This window comes from Pelecanus crispus, chromosome 3 (assembly GCF_030463565.1).
Source record: "Pelecanus crispus isolate bPelCri1 chromosome 3, bPelCri1.pri, whole genome shotgun sequence".
Classification (NCBI taxonomy): Eukaryota; Metazoa; Chordata; class Aves; order Pelecaniformes; family Pelecanidae; genus Pelecanus; species Pelecanus crispus.
The window spans coordinates 13989225-14016117 of NC_134645.1; the positions used below are offsets into that span (position 1 = coordinate 13989225).

At 38.2% G+C, this 26893-nt stretch overlaps 1 protein-coding gene across 5 annotated transcripts in view; it reads right to left on the minus strand.

Annotated features, from left to right (window-relative positions):
- MAP4K3 (mitogen-activated protein kinase kinase kinase kinase 3) overlaps positions 1-26893 on the minus strand; it is a 93872-nt gene that overhangs the window by 11342 nt on the left and 55637 nt on the right. For 2 of the 5 annotated variants that reach the window (XM_075708141.1, XM_075708145.1), the window contains 14 exons: positions 24542-24600; positions 23316-23354; positions 22965-23021; positions 19214-19256; positions 18012-18174; positions 16917-17026; positions 15069-15110; positions 11044-11128; positions 9981-10060; positions 7372-7432; positions 7168-7285; positions 4455-4513; positions 1762-1865; positions 673-844 (listed from right to left, as the gene is read on the minus strand). In XM_075708141.1, the coding sequence (XP_075564256.1) occupies positions 673-844; positions 1762-1865; positions 4455-4513; positions 7168-7285; positions 7372-7432; positions 9981-10060; positions 11044-11128; positions 15069-15110; positions 16917-17026; positions 18012-18174; positions 19214-19256; positions 22965-23021; positions 23316-23354; positions 24542-24600 (1192 nt within the window). Of the gene's footprint in view, positions 1-666; positions 845-1761; positions 1866-4454; positions 4514-7167; positions 7286-7371; positions 7433-9980; positions 10061-11043; positions 11129-15068; positions 15111-16916; positions 17027-18011; positions 18175-19213; positions 19257-22964; positions 23022-23315; positions 23355-24541; positions 24601-26893 lie in introns of all 5 variants that reach the window. The other 3 variants (XM_075708144.1, XM_075708142.1, XM_075708143.1) reach the window with 3 other exon arrangements.

Sequence of the window (26893 nt, forward strand, 5' to 3'; positions counted from 1 at the left end):
CTGTATTTAGGTTTGGGGGGAATCTTGCAACTCTAGAAAAGTAATTCTTAGCACACTTCCTTCTTAAGAGAATTTCTACTGTTGCTCAGATGGTGGCTGCCTCACTCATAGCACCCAGACCAGTGATAGACAGGTACTTGGTTTCCTGCCACCAGTGGTCCTAATCCCTTTCTCCTTCCATAAACATCAGAAGAATAGAAATACGCTCTCTCTCAGCAGGAGGCTGATAACACCATTTCTAAGCACACTGGCTTATTGCAGGAAAGCCAAGCCATACCTACAGTGATGTTGAAAGAAATTGCTCAGAGTGCAATTCTATTAAAATCTATTGAATAAACAGAAGTCATGGTGCCAGGGTAGAGCACAGAACAGCACAGTGGGTAATAGTCAAGTACAGCCTGATTTATGGAAATGAAGAAACCACAACTTCATCCTTTGCTATACTCAAAATCTGAAGAAATTCAATCAGTTCAGAAAATAGTAACATCCAAAAAAATGTGCATGTGCAAGCAGGTACAACCAGATACCCCTTTAAACGGAGAACTTAACAATGATCACTTATCCTTAACAATTTAACCATTAGTTTCCTCAGAGGAAACTACCTTTCTAGTGCTTCAGCTATAATAGAAGAGCAAGGAACATTTCTGAATACAATTACAACAGCACACAAACCTGTTTCTGTAAACCACGAAGAGGTAGAATTTGGGTTGACAGTCTCAAACTTCACCACCTGGTTGAAGTCTCTTCCTCTACTGACACCAACACAAACTAAAGGGAATTCCTGCTCAGGGACTACCAGCATTTCAAACAATCTCAGTGGACAAGGTACAGGAAAATCTATGTGCTAGATTAAGAAACAAAAACAGATATTAGAAGGGAAACAAGTTTAGTCTGAGTTGCTATTAGTTATTTAAACGGTATGGTAAATTTTATGCCATAGATTTTGTAACATTAAGTTTACTTAGAATCATAGAATCGTTTAGGTTGGAAAAGACCTTTAAGATCATCCAGTCCAACCATTAACCTAACACTACCAAGTCCACCACTAAACCAATTAAGGGTCAAGTGCTAATTAATTTCATGTTCCTTACTTCTTCAGATAACAGTAATTGACAGATACAAAAAGCCTGAGTTAAGAAGTTTAGAGAGTCTTTATGCTGATTCAGTTAAAGTAAGAGGATGTCTTTCATCACAGGTGTCCTGTGCAGCTGCCCACAGACGACAAGAGTGCTATACCTGTCATTGCTCTCCCTGACTATGGAGTCTCCTTACTTCCCAGGCTGATCAAGTTATAGCAGCTGCCTTTCTACAAACATGAGTCTACCTTGACTCCACCTCTTCAGGTGGTGTCAGATGGGGAGATAACAAGCATTTCTGGGCACATCCAGTGTCACAAAGCATAGAGTAAGTGGACACCTCTCCATTATGGGAAGAAGCCCGCTGTTAACCCATGTTATCACTCCACTCTGCCATGTCTCAGTTTGTCAGCCAGAGATTTTTTTATGGTGCAACTAAACAGCAATGTTCATGGAGAGAAGGACTTTGTTCTTTAACTGAAGTGCACCACAAAACCAGGAGCATTCCTATCAATATTTTGAGACAGTTAATACATATTACACATTTAAATAGCTAGTTTCTGTTTAATTACATTGAAAATAAAAGTCTAATAACTGAAGAAATGGCTAATACTTATTTCTTAGCAAGTCATTACAAGATAAATAGAACTGAACATGAGAGTATTTCACCTTGTTGTAATATTACCTTGATTAACATAAATTTTTGCATTGGTTCAACCCATTCTAACAAAACAATGCTAGACTGTAGTGCTCCACAAAGGTACTTGTGGCCCGTGTAGGGATTCCTCACTGCCAAAAAAGGAGAGGTAGAGTACATTAGTGTACTAAGCAAATACAAATTCTAAACAATTTCCAACTAAATAGCAGTCAATACGCTTTTGGAAAATACCCACCACCACCACTCTAATCCTTTATATAAGTAAGCTGCTGGAAAGTCATCATCCACACTATGAAAATGCTGACAGTCAGCATGCTGGAGCAGGGGCTGCCCTTCCACCAGGCATGGACAGCTAATAGCTGCTGCCAAATAAGCCATAATAAACACGACTCTTTGCTGGAGTGCTGTGGTATGTTTCACCTCTCCAACTCAAAATAAAGTTTATTGTTATTTTTTAGACTGGTAGGTGGGATTTACTATTTTAGACTGTCTTAAAAAATATATATTTGACTGCATACACATTTGAAGTATCTTGCCCCACCGTGTTTGTTTGCCTAAGCTATCTCCAAATCATCGTGACAAGCTGTTAAAGAATGGCTTTTTCTATGACACACAGACAGTTATCCAACAGGCACTGAACAATCACTGTCACTTGAGAACTGCTCAGCTGCCTTCCAAGTACTGTCACAGCAAGTCTGAAATACAGGAGCTCTATACTTCTGATGAACACTTCTAGATCAGCAGGAAATTCAGGGTTTTTTTTAAAAGTGACATCATCTATTTCCACTCAACTGTTCTTCTATTGTTTGTCAGAACTCAATTAAAAATTGGAAGAGACTGATAAAGTTGCAAAATTGGGCACTGTGAAATCCGAAGTTTCACAACTTTAGTTCTACAGTATTGACAAAATTTCACTCCTTAAGCACTGCCAGCATATCCATTAAGACAAACAAGCGTTACTTTGCACTTTGTACAATTACATCTAAAGACCAGATTTTTAAAGTGCAGTAAAGTGACTGTGGACCATCAGGCAATTAACACCACAGTTCAGATAATGAGCTTCTACAATCCAGTACTATCTACCTTAGTGAAATACACTCATGCTACCTTACTGCCAAGGAAATCCACTAGCAATCCCTTGGCACCTTAAACATCAAAGCTTAATTTCATTAATCCAAGTTCTCACTCAACATCAGTCAAACTGATGGCAAACTGCAGCAAATAACGCTTGGTTTGACCCTTAGTAAGGCTGAACTCAGCAGCAGAAACCACAAAACGTGCAATTACCAATACCTGTAATGTGGAGAAACAAGACCAGAAGTTCTCATCTTTTTCTGCCTCCTGTGGCACTGCTGCTTCCCCCAGGCCAAAGGGATACTTATGCTGCCAGCAGGAATGGAGGCTCAGGCTGCACGTAATAAGTAGGGCAGGAGAGGGGAATCTATCAATTCTCCCCTTGGACCTGCCTTTTGCAGCTGCCCTTGTTACCATCACAGACGCCTATCGTGCATGAAGGACTCCAGGCTTATTAGGCTAAGCTATGCCAGGACAGCAGATGCCCCCCTGATAATGCCAACTCCCACGGCACTTGTTAAATTCTGTGCCTGTTGGTACAGAAACCGTAAAATTACAGAGGAGCACACCACCAGGTTTCTCATTTCATAGAGACACCTGAAAACATATGGACTTCCAAATTAATTTTTATGTCAGAGAGCCAGTGTTCATACCTACTCTGATCCCTGTCACTCCACCCCTTCGGGTGTTCCCTTCAGCATCCATTAGCATTCACAGCTTGACTAGATGCCTCAATTAGGGCAAGGCCTGGACATACATGGTACATATCATTAATACCCTACCACACCCTAGAGGATTTGTATCGCAGAAAAAGTCAAGTTTTAACAGGTGAGCTGGACAAAGAAGTGATAACAAACATCATATGTTTTAGCAATATTATGGAGATTTTTGTCAGAATAAATGACAGATGCTCGCTTACCACTGAGCCTCTGAAAATCTCCTGTATAATACAACTCCTCACACCAAACATTTGATTATGGAACACCACGTGAAACATTTCTAAGGACAAGTGCTCAACCGCAAGAGATCATCCATAGTCGCCCTTCCTGGTTTTGTTTGTTTGGTTGGTTGGTTGGTTTTGGGGGGGGGGGAACGGGTGGTGGTGGTGGTGTGGGGGTGTTGGTTTGTTTGGTTTTTTTAAATCTAGCTGCCCCATCCCCCTTTTAAAACATGTCTTAACACAGTGCAGCTTTGACACTTCAGTAGCTGGCACTTTGAACACACTATAAGGCTTCAGAGACAACGCTGTCCTCAGAGAACTGAAAATACTCCTTGCTTTTTATCATCCAGTACTGATAACTGAAACTTGTGCTAGGAAGTCAGGCTACTTAAGTCTGATGGTAACTTCTTTAAGTCACTCCATTCATGGAGATTATGTTATTCCTGAGGGCTGGTTTAAATTTGACATGCATTTTGCTTCTCTGCATTTCTTTATGCTTAAAGGCAATTCTTAAGAGCTAAATGGGAAAGTTTTCATTGCTTAAATGGAAGGACTAACCTGAACGAGCTCAGTGTCTGCAAATGCATAGTTTCACAATAATGACAAAAGTCTCTTCTCCCTTTACCTCCTAAACCTGATTCAGTGATCTTAATACAGCCACAATTTGTACTGCTTCTTGGCATTTATTCTGCAGATCTTTACTTACCAACACAACACTTCTGACACCATTTAGTGTCAGGAATTTTTGTAGACACTGCAAACTTCCTACAAGATATAAATACAGAATTATTGATCAACTAAAACAATTGAACTAACTTGCTTTTTAGAGAGTTGTTGGTGGGAAAATTATATTTGACCCCCCAAAAAATTAAAAATATATTTACTTGTATATTTCTTCTCAAAATGATATGCCTGGAACATACCTGGTGATCCCCCTGTTAGCACTGAGACGCTGCTCAGTTCTGCAGCATTATGAATGCAGTTAAAAGTCAGGAATGGAGAGGAATAGGTACCTCGGTACCTTCAAGCGTCATTTACTACTATCTCTTGCTATTTAATGATATGTATTTATACACATGCCTGGATAGTCTATTGGTACTCCCATGATCATTCTTCTTTGGAATGCTGTAACTTATTGCATCTTGTGCTGGATACTACACAAAGTTCTCTCTTGTCCCAAGGACATTATAGTTCAAAGACAATGCACATGGACCCAAGGGGTGTGGGAAATGATGCTGTACTGGATAGCTTGCTGGGCCACAGTCCTTGCAAACTAACAGCTTAAATTTTGCAAAACTTTTCATAGGCAGTACAGCATGTGTTTCAAGAGGAGGTCTGAAGGAGGATGGGAAGGCAGCTTTGCAAGATCTTTTCTCATGTGCAGGGGACACTCCCTGAGAAATCATGAAAACAATTACTTCAAGATTTATCAGATAAGCCAGGGAAGATGATGTTATTTGCTGGTAGTGGGAATCGGTGTTTCTCTACAGACTGGAAGACAGACAGCATGGAGATTGGCATGGTAGCCTTGGCAGTAAAAATAACTAATTTGATGCTGTAGAAAAGATGGGAATAAGTGGAGTGACAGATGGATGCTACAGTCAAAGCTATGAATTGGGAAAATATTTGCATAGTGTTTCAAATGAAGCTGTCCAGAAGTGACTCATAATGCAGCAGGACTGAGCAGCATGAAAACTGAGTACTGGCCACAAATTTTGGTTGGAAGAAGTCATGGAAGGTTTGAAAGGAACTGCTCAAGGATACTCAAGGGAAAGAAGCTGGAAAGGAGACTTATCACAGACATATCTTCTGCTACTGAAATACTGGTTTGCCTACCAAGTATCATAAATTGAGCTTAGACCATTTTGCAGATGAATATACAAACCTCACAAATCACTCTGAATTCTATTTTGCTTTGCATTTTCTCTACCAAGAGCTTTGCTTTTAACATATCTACATTTTTCATGTAGCACTCATCATCATGGTGTCCAGGAACTTGCTGAAGAATACACTTTGTGGTCTGGTAGGAAAAAAATTACACTCTTTTACATACTTCAAATGTACTACTTCTGCCTGGCTAAATGTTACTACCCTGACGCCTTGCAGCAAAGGATAAATCAGCAAAATAGATTATCTAAATGATTCTCTCCTGCCTTTGAATGACTGACTGGCTTGGCACTCGCACATTCAGGTTGAGCTGCATTTTTCTTGGGAAGTGACATGACTGGAAAAGAAATTTTCTGAGCCATCTGCAACTTAGGTGAGGTGTCACTTCAGGCTGAATGTAGTCTGAAGGTTTTCCTCACATGATCCTTATGACAGTTACGGTTACTAGTCCACTGCTGATGCAGTCCTCAAGCCAAAGTCACCCAGCCAAAGTTAGACTGGAAGAGAGAGGAGCAGAACAGTGGTGCAGGTACACAGAAGACAACAATTTGAAGCACAGATTCTCTCTTAGGTAATTAGAATTTAGCCTCTAGGAAGAAAACAATTTTCAGACAAGTGTTGCACCATTATGTTTGCAGATGACTGAACAAGAAGCCTTTCCTGAATCCAAGAATTAAATGTTAACAGGCTGTTAATAGAACCAAAGGTAGCAGAGAATCAGGTCTTCTATAATACAATTTCCTAAAAGAAAGCCTATTATATGAGAAGAACCAGTGATTCACTATGCACTTTAAGAATGACGGGTTTCTCTGCAAACTAGATTAGTGTTACTACCTCCTCCTCTGGGATTTGAATAGGCTCCTAAGGCTTGTTTGGCAGCCAGCATTGTACCCAGTCTCTGGAATTTTGCATGCACTTGTTAGTAAACAAAGTTGGAGGGACTGCATGTACAATGTGCTGTAGACATCTGGGGACAAAAGTACCTCCTACACTGGTCTGCAAAAAATGACTAGCCAATGATGAATGTCAAATCTGTACTCCAGTTCTACTCTTACCAGCTTTCAGACTAACCCATGAGCCCATTCCCTCTGCAGTAAGAGATTACACATCCCTGCTTTTTTTTTTTTTTTTTAAATAGAATGGAAAGACAGTGCCCAGAGTAACTAATGTAAGTTCACCATTTCTACTTGCCTGAAATATCACAGGTACAATACTGACCCTAGATTTTGTTTAGCATCAAGTACAACCAGGATTTACCATACTAGACTATACCTGAAAAGAGCTATGCCCAGAAACAAGAGGCTTCATGACAAAAAGGTAAGATGTACCCAAACCCATTTCTCTAATAAGAGTATATTCACATCTTGATTCATGGAAATTTAGGGGTCTAACCTCTGATTAATCCCCATATGATTTATTCGTGGCAATCCGTGAACATAACTCCACATTATTTGGTATTTCCAGAGTTTCACAAGCATACCCTGGACTCCCAGAATTAAGATATTCTGCTATATCTGATGATGTGTATTTACCTGGGAAGTATTCGGTCAGGGAGTTTATGTGCTGGAATAGCAACAGGTAACTTTTGCATTTGCCTTGCATAATCAAAGAGTCCTGGTAGATTATGGGAATAAAGCTGAGAAGCTTTACCTGGCAATTAGAAAACAAAACCACACTTCAAATATGAAACCAAGTGTTTACCAGCAATACCACTCAAAGATAGCACAGTAACTTACCAGATATTGATAACAAGCAATTGTTCATGACATATAACCATGTACACCTTCGAGGAAATAGCTGATAAAGAGAAGGAAAACCAAAGAAAGTAAAGCATTCAATTTGATATACACAAAATGTGAGCACATTAAGTTGATCAATTAATAATCTGCATAGATGACAGGACAAAACTAATGTTGACTTGCTTTTTGTAGCAGAAATTAGCTTAAGCCAAGCAATGTTCACCTGGATTCCAGAGTTAATTCAGAGTAAATCTTAGGCACACACACACTATATTTAACATATACATTAACATTTAGACAATTAGCATGTTTTATATTCATGTCTTCAAGTATACTATAATTAGCCCACAAGATGTCATTATAAAGATCAATCCATCCTTTTTCAAAAATTTAAAAAAACACCAAACTTTCTCCTTCAAAGGAGAAAAGCTTAACAACATAAACTTCAGTAAATAAAGCATGGTCAACAAACCATAGCCATTCTAAAGCCTGTGATAGTCCAAATCTCTTGAAACAATTAAAACTGGCACTTGAAGGGACTCTCCATCTGCATATGATTTCACACGTTCACTTAAATGATCAAAGAATGCAACAAATGGTCAAGGTAGAATTGTTATTTGTCAAATCCCACAGCTGCTAGAAAGATGGGGCTGAAACCAACAAGACATCCTTTAAAAAAAAAAAAAAAAAGAAAAAGATAAAGCAAATAGTCAGGGATCCTCCAACATCCAATGACTGTAGTGGAGTCTGAGGAGAATGAACAGCAGACAATGGCCAAGCTCATGGGTATTTCCTACTGCCACTTTAGGAAATAGACTATTGGGCTACACAGACCACTCAAGAGGTCATTTCTTTTGCTCTTAAAAAAAAAAAAAAACACCCAAAAAACCCACACCAAAAAAACCCTACCAACAACACTGTCACTGCTGGTTTATTAGAAAGGTTTGAAGAGATCTGTAAATTAATTGAAAGGTTTTTCTGCCAAAGAGCAAGAGATTCATCTTGAAGCTGTGCTAACTCCTGGAAACATATGTTATTTCTGCTTTGTCCATTAGTGAAGTTGAATGTAGCAAAAAAACCAATGATATACTTTTGCTTTTATACTGAATTGTATGAGTTACCTAGAGAGTAAACAATGAAGTGAAATACAGAGCTTGAAAATGCTATTAAAGCATTATTGCCTGTTATCATAAATAATGATGTAATAAATGGTTAGCACAGAGGGTGCACTTCTATTCCTGAAGTCTCATAATCTAGACATGCTGTAGGAAAAACCTACAGTAATAATCTACCAGCCTGGCTGTATCCAAATTTAATGTGCAAGTTTGATTGATCTTCTGTAGCCACATAAGCGTATTATGACTTAGTAGGTTTGGATCTGAGGATTAGAGAAGAACAGCAATACTTTAAATTTGTAGGGTGACTGACCTGTCACTCATTCCTCCTGTTCCACACATGACTGGCTGTTTTTATAAGCATCTCTTCTTGTCTCTAAGTGCTTATTAAAACATTTCCCTAAAAGCTCACTAGCCAATGCACTACAGAACACGGTGCTTAGGGAAAACAAGGATGGATATGAGAGCATGAGTTTCATTACATCTATTCTCCTTGCCAATTTAAAAAAACCAAAAAACAAAAAACACCAAACCAAAAGAAAAAAAACAAACAAAACTTTCCTTGGTCTACCTGGCCTACAAGAATGATTGTATTAGTGATATTTCTCAGGGTAGGTTTTACAACTGCAGCGTAGCAGCAGACAGGTACCTAAGCTAAGTTTATACTAGCTAACTCAAGCACCAGTATGATTATGGGTTACATGGAGCTCAGTGCAAGCTAGCTAGGCCTTCTTCTCAACACAACAGACATCTACAACGTCTGGACCCTGGAAGATTAACAAGACCAGTGCCTCCAGCTTACAGTGTGAAGGCTGTCCTTGCAAATTCCTCCATCTTGATGGCAGATGCATAGCTCCCTAAGTTAGGGAGAAGGCAGGAAAGAAAACAAGTCTCTTAGAGATTAACAAAAGAGCTGGAGAAGACACCATACAGAAAAGCCTGCAACCGGCATTTCCCCCTCCCCACTATCCCCTCAAAAAATTACTATTTATAAGATTCTGCAAAGACAGAGTTTTAACTGGGATTCTGTAAGCTGAGTCTCATCAGCAAAGCTGCTTTTAAGACCAAAAGAATGGACTCTAGTGTATAAAGGATCTCCTTGCTTCCCTGTAGCTGAAACAAAATGTTTGTTGCAAATATTCTATCTTGTAATAAAGCCTTAAAGAAAATAGAATTTTTCATCCAAAGTATATCAGGGAAATTCCATACTATTTAAAAAAATCATTTAACTGCAGGACAATGCACTACGATGAAGTTCAACACATTGATATATGCAGATCTCCTAATTAAACATGGTTCAGCCTACAAAAAATTTAAACATGACTGAAAGGTGTCCTCAATAGTAAACATTTAAGGTAATTCTCAGTGTAGCTAGTGCCTATGTAACTGTAGTAAAGACAAGTTTTACAAGGATTATACAACATTAATCTGAGTGGCTAAAAAAAGTGACAAAGACGTATTTTTTTCCAAAATATCAAAACAGAAATATACCTGCTCCATTGATGTTTCATGAAGTTCATTGAGGTTCAGTGTGTAAATACCTTCTTCTGCACCGAATATCAAGTACTGATCTGCAAACACAAACAAAAAAGTCTAGAAATCCTGATTTAAGGAAGGTATGTTTTATAAGAGTATGCAGCTCTTTACCAAAAAGACTTAAACGGTTACACACTGAAACAAACCAACCTACAATAGTTATGATGTGTGAAAGCATGGCAAATTAATCTTGCTAAGGAAGCTAAATTTGCAGATGGGGCTGTTCTAAGACATTAGAAAAGATCAGGTTTTTTGGTTTTTTTTTGTGACTAACAATTGGAATAAAACCAGCAGTGATACAACCATAAGCAAAAATTCATGTACATAATTTCCTCATGTATAGATTATCCTACTTAGATATTTCCATGTATTTTGTGATGACATATTCATAAGCCTTATTCTGGAGTACTTCCAACAGCAGTATTGACTGGAACATTTTCTCAGTACTTTGGGAGTGCCTCACTTCTTGAACATAATTAATACCCTGGATTGCATTAGGCATGTGAACAAGACAGACATACTGAGAAGATGTTAACTGCAAAAGACTGACTTCAGTAATTTCAGTTTCTAAAAAACCTAAGGATTTTCTTGCTTACTGGATCAGCAGCATGTCCGTACAGCCTATAATCAAAAGTTGAAATTGCACGCAATGCGAGTACAATATTACCAATTATCCCTTTCATCAAGCTATTTATTTTTGCATACATTTTAGTGCTTTATTAAAGAGAGCTGCAGAAACCTGTAGGACTAGAAAGATGGGGGGGGGTGGTGGGGGGTGGTGTGCAGAGGGGGAGAATAAAAATCAAATGAATGGTAAAGAAATCAATCTCAACTAGGACCTCCAGAAGTCAGATTTTTAAAAAATGAATTAGGATTGGCATCTTTTGGACTAAAATGTTGAGAAAAGTCTTGAATCAAAACCAAAAAATATAGGGTTTTTTTTACCTTTGATATGCAATTTATTCTTTTTAATCAAAGCTGAGAGGACAAAATGGGTAAAATATATGTAATATACTACCTCTTGTATCTGGATTTATCCATGATGTTGCACAATGAATTTTTAATGGACACCCATTGAAAACCTTTGAAAAGCAAGCACCCATCTGTAGAAGTAAAAACAATTAAAAATATACATATGAAAAATTAAAATGTGACATTTCCAAAAGGATTACTTTTACTTAATGTAGTAACACAAGGTTAAGAGTAGTTTCATCTGCCATGTGGAAAATAACCTCATTCAGATGACAAGTTGACAAAGGGATCTTTTTTAAAGTGATTTTTCCTTTTCCAAGACCTTTCTGAACAGACATACCAGAATTAGCATTTCAGAATTATCTCTTAAATTAACAGCCTAAGCACATACTACAAAGGTGACAACTCTGAATAACGTTCCTGAATTTTGTGATTTAGACAGTCTCCACAGACAAACTTTATTCTTGCCATATTTCACACATCTAAAATAAAACTCTAGGTCATGGAACAATCAATATTTTAGTCTCAGAGTCTCTATTAGTTGTTTTGAATTAACTTATTTTCAATATTGATTGCTTCCCAAAGGGAAACCTGTGGTACAAGATCCCAATCATTGTTCAACATAACCCTAATAAACTCAGTTTGGCTATTAAGTATCTTGCATAGTATAATATAATCAATCTCTCCATCTTCCCCCTAGTGAAATGCAAGCATTTGTAGGCATTTATAAGAATACTTAGGAAATTTGCTTCAAGATGACAGAAAAGCAAAAGCCAGGGCTTCCTCCTTTCCCCTCAAACATCAACATAACAATTACCCATCCTATTTTGTTAAGAAACAGAGCTGATCGATAGTACTGTAGATGAAAAGGAATGATGCAGTAGTAAACAACAATTAGTAAAGTGAAATAATTTATCAAATGATGGTCAAACGTAAGAACCAGTCATAGGTAAGGGTTGCCATCCTGAATATAAGCAGGTATCACCTTTACACAAAGCTGCATAATCTGTAATACAGCTACAGAATGGCAATGTTTTCACTTTATATTAATATATGTTATTAATATGTTGTGAATTATTATTGATCTATAAACTCAATTAACCAAATAGCTCTTGTGTTAACATTTCAGTCACTTCTGAACACAGTTTAGTTTAATAAGAAAAAGAACTTCATAATTAACCCTTTAAAATGAAAAGCAGTAGAAATTAGACTCTACTTTGTTTTTCCGACATCTCTCACTCTTGCATCACTATAATGAAGTCTGAGTCTGTCCATATATACTTATGTGAGGGAAGAATCAAATTTATTAAGGTAATCAGCAAAACATGAAAGACCCCATTCCACAAAGACAAAGGGAAAGACTTCAGCACTGCTAGTGCCACTGCAGAAGTCTGAGTACCAAGACAGGGAGCTGGCTGCTTGCTAGACAATGAAATGATCCTTCTGCAGGCATAAGAACAGAAGTAAGAGAAAATATATATGTGAGGCAGGAATACAAGAAGATACTGACACAGAGTGACCTCAAGGTACTGATAGCTTCAGTGTTGTCAAATCCCTTGGCAGCAAGGAGTTTGATGAAGGGACGATAAAGAAAAACAATAAAGGGATTTTTTGGGCAGTTTTATGGAAGCCTCTTCCCAAGTGTGCTGGGCACTGAAAGACACTCAGCAGAAAAATACACCAGATGACACTTCAAGCACTGATCTCCTAGAATACTGGTAAATGTTTCTGCTGCTGCTCTAACCAGCTACACAATTCTCCTTGACCCTTTGCAAGCACTGAAGAGAGATGCTGCACAGTGGAGGGAAGCTGTGCTCACTGATAAGACCTAGTTGAGCTCTGCAGTGATAGCTTGGATAAGAAAGAAGGAGGAGATGGAAATCAGAAGAGAGTCATCATTTTCCGCTGGCCATTCTCAGCCCTGATCTCCAGGAAGCCTGCAAAGCCAAGATGCTGCTGCAAATGCCTCAGAAGGGTAAATGGAGCCTGAGGGTATCATCTCTAAATAACAAACAAATCTTAAGGATACAGCTGAGAATCAGACAAATTATTAAACCAAGTTGTTAGTCGGGAAAAAACCCCACAAACATGAAATAAAAGGTTGAAGCAAGGCTGTTTGATCTGACTGCTGCCATGGAGGCATTTAAGTCTTGGGGGAATTTCAGCAGGCAGGGCATTCCCTCACTAGTAGGCTCTAACAGGTCTCCCTGTGCTGCAAGCCACCTAAAATAGCAGGGAAAAAACACACTACCAGACTGGGTTATTAAAAAAGTTGAACAAAATCTTCAGAGTCACAGACAACCATGCATAGATACCATTTTAAACAGAGCTCCAGAACATCTAACTATTTTAGACAACAGTGAGAACACAAAACACTCAGCAAAATACTTAAGAACCACAAATCAAAACCACACAAATAAACAAGAATCAGAAGAATGATGTACCACAGAAAAAGAACAGAAGAGACTGAAATGATGTCAAAGTTTTACTTGCAGTAGCAGGGTATTTGTTAAGTAAGACTCTTGGGTGATGTTAGGATGCAAACATGCTCCACAACAGGAGAAAAGCAAAAAGTCCAGTAATCCCAATGACCTGGGAGAAAAACCCTTTCCTTACCCAAATTTTTGTTATTTGGCAACTGATGGAGACAGCAGGCAGAGAGGAACATGTAAGTGCCAAATCAATCTTCAGCACTTAACAGGAAGGTTAGAAAGTTTGTTATACATGAAAGGTGGGGTGTGATGAGAGAAGAGGAAGAGAAAGGAAAGAGTTTCTAACCTGAGGACCAGCAGAACCAGAGAATTAGCATACTACAAAGATGCATGCACATACAGAGAGCACTCCAATACCCAAAGACTCATTTGATCAGCTTCAGAAGTTTTCCTATTTTAGTCAGTCTCTTTTTACAGCTTTATTATATTAGCAACTCACAGTCATTATCTGATGGCCTGTCCCTGAAGTTTGTGGCAAAAGTTCAACACATATGACTTCATTTTGAGCTATTCTACTTTCTACCCTTTTTCTCATTCCAGTCACTGAATCTATCTTATTTCCCCCTCCCCATGACAATTCGGTTCTTTTCAATGCTAGGAGTGCTTCCAAATTTCTGTCATCTGCTAGTTTAAAGTACGCACTCCTAGGCCATGCATTTAGTTTCATATTTAGTTTGTTAAAACAGGATTGACCTCAATAAATGATGCTAAACATATCAAGAATTCAGAGTTCTGGAACAATCCTGTGTATTTACGCAAGAGATTACAGTTCTAAGGAACAGAAGCATGACACCTACCTGAACCTGTCCTGCTTCTCTAAAATAGGTAGGAAGCAAAAAATAGTATCATTTGCACTTACACATCCTTGTAGCAACTTTATTTTCTTATCTAAAGATGAAAGACTTATCTGGCTTAGGAGTAACGTAGCCGGAAGTTTAGTTTAAAATCAGATTAATCCCTCATTCGTTGCACAGCACAACTACAGGAATGTATGCTCCAGCACACAAGGAGGAGAGTGGTGAGGGCAGAAACAAATGGTCAAGAAGAAAAGACTGGCTCTTCTGATCACAGTGCTGGCTAAAAGCACTGTGACAAGTCCACACAGATATTACAATAAAATTCTAGTTTGCTTTATGTTATGAAGGTGCACATACATGTCTATAACAGTTACTTCCAGCCCTAAGGCATCTGTGAATCCTATCTTCAGAAGTTTTGAAACCTAGAGCTGCAGAGGATAAACTTTGAGCTATTTGCAATTCCTGAGAGGCATCAATCAGCTCCTCAGATCAGTAAGTACCTTCAGTATGCTGAAAGTACTTCTGTGACATTAGTCACAGAACTCTCATTCCCTTTTTAATGAAGCAAGCAAACAAAAAACCTTCCAAAATTTACTTCAAGAGCACAAAATCAAGGGTCATTTCTGAAATACCATACCTGTGCCTTAACATTTCTAAGAGATACTGGTTTTTATAATTTTTTAGAAAAATAATACAAACATTCAAAAAATGCACTCTTTCAGCTTTAGTAAGAAAACATGTTCTGCTTCCAACACGCATCTGTATGACTCAGTAATACTCACGTGTACTTTAGGTGTGGGAGGAAGTCCATTACTAATTGGTTTCTAGAAAATAAAAGTTAAAAAGTATGTTTACACTCACATGCACACATATGCATGAACATGCATATTCTCTCCCCACACTACAGCATAACCAGAATACAAGCCTAAAAAAAAATTTTAGGCTGCTGATAAATAATTGAGCATAATTATATTATAAGAATATATCTACATAAGAAATAGATCCAAAACTCTCCTTGAAGATTTTTTAAGGCAATAAATAGAGTTGTGTTGTATACTTCCACACTACACTAAATGGAAGGCACTAGGCACCTACTGGGACACTCTGCTGTGTCCAATGGCACATATACTAGATCTGAAAGCATGGCTGAGCTTTGGCTACAGTCCCATTTTTAAGCATGAGGTTATGCTAAAGACCTCCCTTCCGACTGACACTTCCATAATTCTGTATGAGTTTGGTAACCACAGGTCTCTAGTGACAACACACCACAGACTACCAGTATAATTTTCTTTCATTAAAACCTCTACTTCGATTCCCTAGTATCTCCTCACTGAATGTCTGCACAGTCTATTGCACAACATTTTCACATTATGATTATGCCTGCAAGAATGCTATACTCAGCAATACAATGTCTAAGCAATATTGCAGCAATTGTTCAATTGCTCAATATTACAAGCAGTGTTAAACTCTTATCAATCGGTACTAGACCCACTTTCCTGTATCAGTATCAATTTCTCCTAGTAAAAACATCCTTCTGAAGAAATGTATTTTACAGGTAACAGGAAACTTCAAACGCACAACCTCAAATGCCAAGTTCAAAGCAGTTCAGGAAATCATACTTTCAAAGTATTGCCAGTATTACTGGTACTTCCTTAAAACAACAAAAAAAATGCACACAATGTTTCTGCTCTATTTCCTCTTCACTTGTCTCAAAAGAGCAACATTTCCAACTTCATCCTTAGCAGAAGCCCCCAAAGAATGCAGTTTCATGTTACATTTAATCTGATCTAACTACAGATGTCCCACTCTCTCCTATCTCACATTCCCACTTTTGCTTTTGCATCATAATAATTAAGAGTGACCACTCTGGAAGCCATTTGCTGCTTTGATGGAAAACCTCACTTGGAAAAGAGAAAGGGATGCAGGAATATTCACTTTCCTCTGCTCACAGCTGGATCAGATTACACATCATGTAAAACTGCATTCTCTCCACAAGTGCAGCTTCACGTGAGTATATGTAGCTCAAGTCTGACACTAAAACCAAGCTGCTAAACCCTGAAATCCGGAGCTCCAGCAGGAAGTTTGCATATCTGGCCCCTCAATCTACATTTCTCTATCTTTTTCCCCCTCAACACCAAAAAGCCTGTATGCCTACATCTGGGATAGGAGGATAGGAGAAGGACTCATTTGGCAATAGCCCTGATTCAGCTCCTTTCCCAGGGCCAGCCAAATCCTCCAGCAAGCCATCAGGAGGCAGCATATTCCTTGATTTGCTCATTTGCTTAAATAGTCATTGCTCAGTACAACACATTACATCTCTCTTGCAGGATCTTGCTCTCATTACATGTGTCTTAAGTATGTGAATACAAGCAAGTAAATGTTGTATATCCATGACTATGTTAGTTTCTAATGAAAACTAAGTACCGACTCAAAATTCAGCTTAAGACTGTATCATAACCAGATGATCTAGCAAAACTGTGCTTTGATTCAAAGTAAACAAGATGCCATCCAGCATCATTTCTATACTAAAGAGTGTGCCCGCTCCTTTTCATTGTGCCTGCTCCTTTTCATTGCACATGTAAAACAGTTGAGACAACTTTAAAATAACACCTAGATGTTTAAATACGTACCAGTATTTCCTTCTTTTCTTTCATTGAAAAATTAGTGTCTCTAGCTTCATTCTGTTGATGTGGTAATCCCTCTCTCTCACCATTTAATTGTACAGAAGTGACTCCATTACCTAGAAAGATACATATTTAAAAATGTATTCTTCTACCTTCAACTCAAAGAGTAGTCTAGCCTAAAAGCAATTTTGAAGGGCCAAAATTTCCACTTATGTCAGAACGTGTTCCAATACCCTAATTTATTTCTAAAGCATACCTGTTCCTACATGTGCACATATAACCATCTATAGAGCCACATTCAATCTCAGTCCGTGGCTTACGGTAATTAATATAACAAATCTGTTGTGGGCATAGCAAGGGATGCAGTCACAGTTACGAGGAAAAATGTATTTAACATATCTAAAGCAAAACTCGGCTATAGCTAATGCTTCAATTATAAATAGCCTTGAGGCATTTCTTAGCACTGGCTGCTTAAGCATTACAGTCAAATCTGTAACACATCAACTGCAGTACTAAATACGTAGCAAGGAAGAGCTAGCAAGATATCAGAGTCACACATTAAGCTTCCTTAAAACAAGCCAGTCCAGGACAACTCTCAAAGCATCAGGCTTTAACAAAAGCATAAAAGAACAGCTTGAGCAAAAAGGAAACAAACAGAATTCCCTGCTATACTACCCAACCCAGTTCACTACATATAAAAGCAAACTTTGAAAGCAAAACTCTATTCTTGACATGTCAAATGACAACAACAGTTGACACACAGAGCCAGAATCGGAAATCTACACACAGGAAAACTTTTTTATTCCCTATGACAATCCTGATACACTATGTTATAAGCCTGTTGCTTAGAAAAGCAATTGTGTCACCAATGGCATCAGCAGAATTGTGCCAGTGACTTTACTAGAAGGGACATTTGACCCTCTTAAGATTTTAAGCATGCTTTTTTTGTGCATTTTGGCTTTCATGCACTTTCTGTTACTTGCCCACCACCGAAAAATTCCACAGTATGTTTTAATGTGTGCATAGGTGAGGATGTAGGAATAAAATCACATTAGATTATTTAAGAAATATTTGTATACTTGTTGGTGTCATTCTTGTTACCTAAAGCATTAGATTTCTGTGGAGGTAACCGAGGAGGTGGTGGTCTGGGTGGAACCTGAGATGCAGATTTTGCTGGACTCTCTGATGTTGGGCATCTCTTGATTGTCCCTTGATTATCATTTTCAGAAGAATGAGTTTCTTGGGGGATAAAGATGGATTTAGGCTGAAAAAGACATAGTAATAGTAAAAACATAATGAAAAAAAAGATTCAAAGCATCCATGCTACTTCTCAATGAGAAAAAAACACCAAAAAACAAACCATGTGCAATATTTGGATCCTGGAATTTTCACTAGTAAAATCGATAAAGCAACATGTTCTGCCATGCAAGTTTCTTTCAAAAAACAAACTAGAAGGAAATGCATAGCAATAAGGAAAACCTTGTTATCGATAAAGGACAAATTCAAAATCATTATATTCAAGTCATGCATTAAACAATTATTGGGCACGTGGAAACGTCACCGTTTACGACTACAGATAACCAAACCAGACATTTAAGTAGAAACTAGGGAACATTCAATGATACAGACAGAACTTTGTATAAAGAATCCCAAATAGGGGATGTAACCACAAAGGGCAACGTTGTTTAGACACTGGCTGCACTAATGCTGCTTGTAAAATCCTTCTCAGTTATGCAAAGATAGTTAGTGCACGAGGGCAAGTAATCAAACGTGCAGTTTTTGCCTGCGGAACTGACAGCCAGACAAAAAAAATGTAAGTTTTTTCTTTTTACTTTTGCTCATATTAAGATAACTTCAGTGTGAAAAGATTCACTTACTCTTCAAGTGGCAGCACGCAAAACCTCATTTGATCCAGGCATGCCTCTGAAGATCACCATTCAGACACCAAAAGTTAGCAAGCAGATACTTTATTTGGCAGCTCTTTATTAAAAATGACTTGCGGCACTAAATTTTTTAACTACCCAATTTATTTCTTTCTAAGTATCAGAAGTGCAATTAGTCAGAAACAGCACTTTCACACTGACCAATACCCTACAGTGCAAGACCTCTTGCAGATTTGCAATTAAAGGCTATGAACACATAGGCCAACCTCTTGGATATACCCTTGACTTAAGACTTGATTCAAGTTTTCAAGTCATGGCTCAAGTGAGGGAACCTTCAGTATAGTCATTTAGACACTTCTGCATTTGTTTTTTTACTTAAAGTGCCCTTTTATTCTGGGCAACAAAATCCCCCTCACTTACCTTTGGAGGTAAAGGAGGTGGCACTTTAGGTTTCATAGTAGCACTAATAAAAAAAAAAAAGAAACAAAACGTTATCCAGTGTAGTTCTTTGAACCTTGTATTGCAGTGTTCGAGAGGATACAGGATTTTATAAATGCCATACAAATAAACACCATTAACTTGTAAACAGCACTATTATATCCAAATAATTGCATCATGAATACTTTCAAACATTTTGTTATTGCTGTGCATACCACAGATACTACCCAAAAACTCAGGTACCTATCACAGATCCTTCCTAGAGGGCACAAAGTGATATGAACCAATTTCTTGAAGATGCACATACTTGTGCAGAAAAAAGTAAAGAGACGCAGAGCATGCCTGGTATTTACTCTGCTGAGAGGAGAAAGATTTAGGATATCGGTAAGCTTTTCTAAAAGGCCATCTGTAGGTATACAGGGCAAAGGGGAGTTAGAAGAAAACTGATGAATACCATTCCTTGAAAAATTTACCACTGACCTCTTCAGAACACCCTTACACATGAAAGCAAAATCCATCTGCAATGAACAGCCAGCCTACTGTCTGGGTTGTTTTGGGGTTTTTTTTCTTCCATGAGTTTCTTTTTTCCACAGAAATCTTGGGAAAGACAACTTTTTAATGCAAGAGCAATTCAACAACTTGGCTCAACAGTACAAGATACCAGCAGGAAACAACAAAGCTGAAGCATCAGGAACATTCTTCCTCTGCTGGTTCTGTGTTTTAAAGAATATGCTACACTTTTAAAAAAAAATCCTAAATTCTTAAATTTTTTATGTTTTTAAAGACCTTACACTGTCCTGTTTCCTAATATTTTGGAACAGAAAATTATTTCCATTAAATAAATTAGGAATACAGCTGTGAAAACTTGACATTCTTGCACAATATTTTCCTTATTTTTAAATTATGTTCCAAAGTTTTGGGAAAATATCCAAGTAGTAAGATATCTGTTTGTTTGTTTACAGATTCACAACTCATCTGCTTTGCTTCATTCTTTTCAGGAGTTTCCGTCCTGTCATCTTATCAGTTGCTTTTATTTCAAAGAAGCTAAAAGGGGACTTCTGAGAATGGGTTACCCTGTGTCACGCACTTCAGCTGCTACGGTGGTAGAAATTATATTCTCTCCATAACATGGGACCAAGCTTAAGTCCTCAATCATGTGTGTCCACACTCCATTTGTATTTTGTTTCATATTCTTCCCTTCATCTCAGACAGCCATCACAGTGTTATTGGGCAACCAAACATAAAAATAAAAAAAGCCAACAATTTGGCATAAGTGGGATAGATGTTTGTACAAAAGACTGTGTGCCCTGGTTTCAACAGCAAGGTTTATGTGCAGTTTGTCACCACTGATCATGCAGGGCAGTGCCCCAACAATTTCTGCTTTCCCAGCTTCCATAACCAGGAAGTTCAAGCATCATCAGCTTTGCTGCACATGAGAGAAAAAGAAATATCAAAAACAATCAAAATTATTAAATGAAGAGAGACAATTTCATATTGTTCTGTGAAGTGTATGGATTCTCTGCTGCTATGAATCACCCAGCTTCAGAGTCATGGGCTGGAAGGCGTACAGCTGCTTCATTGTTTTTGTTCTGGATCTGAAGGGAAAAGCGACCAACGTCACATGTGCTCTTCAACTGTAGCTCCATCTCACAGAATATAAATCAAACAAAAGCCTTGAATCTTCAGCAGGCTCCAGAGAAAGATAACAGAGACTGAGCTGATGAACCAACATATTGCAGCAGTTTTGCACTAAAGCAGATACCGAGAAGAAAGGCACAGATACAGAATCAGTCTGATCCAAGGTTGAGGCATTCAAGGCTTACCCTTGTGCTAACAGGAAATTGTCAGGCCCTCTCTGTAGGGTAATAGTACCTAGGATGAAACATGGGAAGAAGCAAAAAACACCAGGACTTTTTTGGAAGACCGTTGGTGACTGTCCCTAGGTTCAGACAAATTGGAACCTTTCCGGAAGCTATCAGATTCTTTTTTGCTTAACCTGAAAAAGAAAATCCACAGAAACTCGACAGCAACAGAAGCAGCTAAAGCCAATGCTGTTTGAAAGTTGTGATGGAGCTTGTGCAAGGAACAGGGATCTCAAAGCACTGGACAAAGAAATCAGTGCAAGCACTTCAAGACAGCAGGGATCAGGAGGTTCCAAGCCCTGGAACATTACTGAAGTTGATACTGGCTGCAAAGAGAGCAAGAAGTGGGAGGTGGGGGTGCGAAGAAACATTAAGCAAAAATGAACAGGCAAACACAGAGCTGTACACAAAAAACATCCAGAGATTAGTACGGATGGAGGAACCAAGCTGAGCTGGCTTGCAGCAGTGCAGACATATCCAGAGCATCTTCACTGAAGGCCATCAGAGCGGAGCTGGCAGTATGGAGCTATAGGGGACCATTACATCCTACAGTGCAGGAAGCCTGAGTTACCATTACCAAGGTCTAACCAGCTATGAGCAAAGTGGGTTCTCAGCTTGGTCCATATGCAGGGGAGCAAATCAGTGAGCAGCATTATCAACCTTTTCCTCTCAAAAACAAGACACGGTAGCTTCATATTACTGATGAACTGCATAATCAATCATGCCCTTAAACAAATGCTTAATAATGAAACATGAAGAATTTATTAAGGAATAAAGCCTGCTAAAAACTGACTAAAAATAATTTTTCTTCTATAAATATCACTTGTGTCAAACAGCAAACATACTTGTGTTTTGAGAAGCTGATTATTTAAAAAAATGCAAATTTAATGTACTTGTCACCTAGCTGTCATTGGGCACTATCAGCAGCTTTACCCTTCTTGAAGGGGGCTATCCCTCATGCTCAGTACAGTGATAAAAAACACTGCCTTTGTCATAAATGAACAGCAGTAAAATAATTCAAGAGAAAAAAGAGAAAGATATACTTGGTTCCCTGTATGAGATAGATGCCAACAATAGATAACGCATGTTTTACAGGTTTTTGGAATGAAGCAACAGCTTTCAAAATTATCCATTAACAGAAAGTAAACAAGAATTCTGTCTCAACGGCATCTTCCTTTTTGGACTTTACATTAGATTTATTTAGGAATGTAAATTTCCACATAGTGGCTGTGCATTTTGTTGTTTCAGCTCTCATCTGTCAATCAAAAAGAGCCCAAGAATACTTACACCAGTGGAGTTTAATATGAGCATAATTAATTTAACACATGCCTATTGATACTGCCTTTTGCAGTCACATAACCTTGCTCTTTCTGTGGTAAGGGAGCCAGCTCTATTCCAAAATCAAGCACCCATACAAGCATCCTCCTAGCTGAGAATGTGGACAGAGCAAACTCAATCATCTGGAGAAGACAGTTATGTATATATTTTAGGTATTTTTAATGAGCTTTATTTTAATATACAGTCATCAGTTCTAAAGAAGACACCAGGACAGGGTCAGACGAATTACTGGCTCAATGTAACTACGCCAAGATTTTGTTCGATAATAGAAGATAAAAGAACCAGTGTATCAAGCATGGAACAAAATTTTTTCCCCCCTAATTTATCACAAGTTTATCAGCAGAATAAGAAAACTTATGGTGATGTAACCTAGGAACAACACTAAATGCCTATCTTTAAACATGCAATTGAAGAAAAAGAATCCTGAGCTATTAGGGATATAATATAATTCAACTTTTTTAAAAAAAATTTAATCTTTTCAAGAATCAGCTTTTTAATATATTTATTTATTTTTACAAGAAGAAAGGACTTACTGTTTAGCATCATCATCTGCATCATCATCATCATCTTCTAAATGTGCCACATGTCCCCTAAGAAAATGAACAAGGTACTATGGCTGAGTTGTATTAAAATTACCTTGGCTACTGTGAAAAATTCTAAGCTCAATGGCTACTACCTCTTTTTACAGAATTTTACTGTCTTTTAGCTTTTTATCATCATTATTATTATTCTTTAAAGCACAGCTGCAATCCAGACAACTAAGCCTCTCCCATATCCTCTCAGCAAGTACAGGGACAAACAAGAACTAGTTGTGACAGACAAGAAATCAACGTACAAATGACTTTGAAACACACAAGAGGAAAAGAAAAAAAGAATAGAATTACCGCTGATGCAGTTCTTCTTCAACTGATTTTAAGAGACTCCTTCAGCATTAAATAAGAATAAGAACACAGTTTAATTGTGGCACACAAACTTAATTATCAAAAGCCAGGGCAAATGCTTCTATGATTCTATCAGTAACTAATCCAAAGCATGTTATTTCAGCTGGCTTTCAGAACATACATCAAACATCCACATACAAATGAACATAGCTGCAGTTTTTTGTTGTTTTGTTTGTTTGTTTGTTTGTTTAAACACAACACATTTACATATGTGTTTATTAATGTATTGCTATTAAGTGCAGTGGTCCTTGTTCCTAACAAGGACTATCTTAGCTTGATCCAATCTAAAACAAATCCACACTATCCAAGAAAATCATAATTAAAAAAAAAAGACTGACAAGAGGATTAAACGACTATTGGAATAAATTCATTCTTCCGTAGTCAATTTAACGTTCTGAACTTCTTAATTTTTTTTCCCCCTTTGTCTGAAAACACAGACAGGGAGGAGTAGCAGGCAAAACACAGGGATGAGAAACAACAGGATTTCCAAAGATAGCAGTATTCCCATTTTCCCCAACTAAAAGACTGCGTAAAAATATCATGTTCTATGCTTAGATTTTCTGCATTTTTTATTATGATTTAATTTAGCAAAGCAAAGCTAGGCATCCTAATTCTGACGTGCATAAATGTAAATTAAGAAATTGGGTGGAAAGGAAGAATTACATGGAAAACTATTTTATATTATTAATACAACAAAATTATTAAATGTATGAAGTTAAGGGACTTTGCTGAGACAGGTAAGTTTTATTTTTTAAAGCATCTATAACTGAATGTTCCTGGTGCCTTACAACATGAAGAAGGTCAAAAAGCAATGTCAAAGAGCAGCACTGGTAGTTCGTAGATGAGGTAAAATTGTGCTCTGTGGGATCTATCACGCAGAACATTGTTAACAAGCAGACCAAGATAACAGCTCTTAAAAGGAAGCTTACCACACCATAGAGATAATATGGTCAACCCAGCCTCCAACACTGAAAAGTGCTGTAATTCTGTATCATTGGAATTACTATTATTTTAGAATAAATAGTGATTCTGGAATTGTAACTGATATAAACCAGTTTGACACATTTTACTACATCTGTTTCAGCTAGTGTGTTTAACACACATTTGTGATTTTTATATTAGAACAGTCTTGAATGAATTAAAGAGGGAAAATGCTGCTGTTTACTCACTTATTTGCACCCAAGAAGTAGCCACACTGAGGACCATGACCATATTCTAGATGTAGATCCTACAAATACAAGAGAATAAATCTTTAACATGAACAGGTAAGCATCAAACACATACCCTGTGTCATGCTGCTGTTATCCCCTCTGCCATACCTGAGCTACCAAACAAGCTCATTCCTCTGGCCTTCCTGAGCCCTAACACCATTCTTAGACCCACTGCACCCAAAAATCTCCTCTCTGCCAGTTTGCTGCATCTCTAATTCCTTTTAAAACTCTGACTTTAGCCCCATCCTTCACCACACAGAACCTTTGCTCAAATAAAGTCAGCTGCAGAAAAGGAAACAAAACAACAATAATTAAAAAAAAACCCCAAACCATAAAAAGAAGACTTTGTGATCTACCAGACCCCATAGAGAGCCTAGCCATCCCTCACTGGCACATTATAGTATTTGTTTCAGATGGGGAGCAGTTCCAGCAGGGAGCCTGAAATGCCTTTAGCACATGGGGACATTAAAGAAATTAGCAGAGAGGACAGTAAAAGTGTTTTTATAGCTCTGGTTATAGCAATACATATATTAAGGGTAACTATATATGTTTTCATCTATACTTTAAAATCACCTTTTGTACTGAAAAGAAAAATACATTATTAACAGCCAAGTCAAGCACTCAAGCAATCATGGAGCACGGGCTACTTAGAAAAAGTGGCAATAGGCCTCCAACACTATTACTCAATAGATGCTGCCATATCGCATACAAATTTAATACATTAATGGGAATACAGGGACTATATTGAAGCACCATCAAATCTGCATCTGCCAGGAGGACACTGCTATAATTACAGGGTATTTTTTTCTTCAGGTGGATCATAACAGGAAAAATCTGAGCATAAATTTGCTCCAGAAATACTGAGTGTATTCACCAGCAGAAAGGAGTTATTGACCAGTGTCACGGTTTAACCCCAGTTGGCAACCAAGCACCACACAGCAACTCTCACACACACCCTGCCCCCAGCAGGATGGGGGAAAGAATTGGAGGGGCAAAAGTAAGAAAACTCATGGGTTGATATAAGAACAGTTTAATAACTGAAATATAATTAACAATAATAATTTTAAAAATTGTAATGAAAAGGAAAACAACAAAAGAGAGAGAAAGAAACAAAACCCAGGAAAAACAAGTGATACAACCACTCACCACCTACCGACTGATGTCCAGCCTGTCCCTGAGCAGCGATGGCTGCCCCACGGCCAACTCCCCCCAGTTTATATACTCAGCACGATGTCATACGGTATGGAATAGCCCTTTGGTCAGTTTGGATCAACTGTCTTGGCTGTGCCCCCTCCCAGCTTCCTGTGCACCTGGCAGAGCATGGGAAGCTGAAAAAGTCCTTGACTAGTGTCAGCACTACTTAGCAACAACTAAAACATCAGTGTGTTATCAACACTATTTTCATACTAAATCCAAAACACAGCACTATGCCAGCTACCAGGAAGGAAGTGAACTCTATCCCAAGTTAGTGATAAATGAAGCTACATTGCTTATTTCCAGGAAACATTTTAAAGGTCTCCCAACATCTTCTGTCAATCAGGCCTCCTTCAGCAGCAGCCTATATCAAAAGCATGCCATCCTTCAGAAAGATGCCCAGATATCCAAGCTATAAGAGCAATAAGCTTGGTTTAGACAATGACAACTCATGGGGCTGATCTCTCAAAAGGGCATTTTTAAAAATCAGAGGAAAAGTCTCACACTAGATTTGCCAGTGCTCCAAGCTGACGAAGCAGAAGCCACCGCAGCTTTCAGTTCCAGATCAAAGGGCAATCCTTTAAGCTACGCATATTGTTTTCTGCTTGGCAAGGAGCTCCAGGTTGTTTACTGCACCCTCAATTCTACTCTGTAATGCTAAGCAGTAGTTTCCACACAGGTGTTTCTACCTGAGCTGTCAGTAGCATTTGATTGCTTCAGCGACTTTCCATATTTTCCCAAGACAAGTGAGATATTGTGGAAAAAACAATATGTAACTTACAATTACTTGGTGTAAAAGAATGCATAGATGGTTGAATAAAAAATGCAAAGGCAAGCCCAATGCTGGCATTTCCTGAACCATGGAGAGACTGACTTTTCAGTCTTTGTACCAACTTTATTACATATCTTTTTTCTAGAATTAAACAAAGAAACCCCCAAACCCCATCCACTTCTATGGATCTGACTCACAAGGGCCACCTGACTTTCCCCCTAGGCATCTGTCAGTGGAGCTAGAAAGTTAGGTGACAGAAAGGAAGGGCTCACAAGTGGCCATGCCAGCTGGGAGGAAGGCTCGCTGCTCTCCAGGAATGTGTCCCAGGCTCTGCGAAGTAGCAG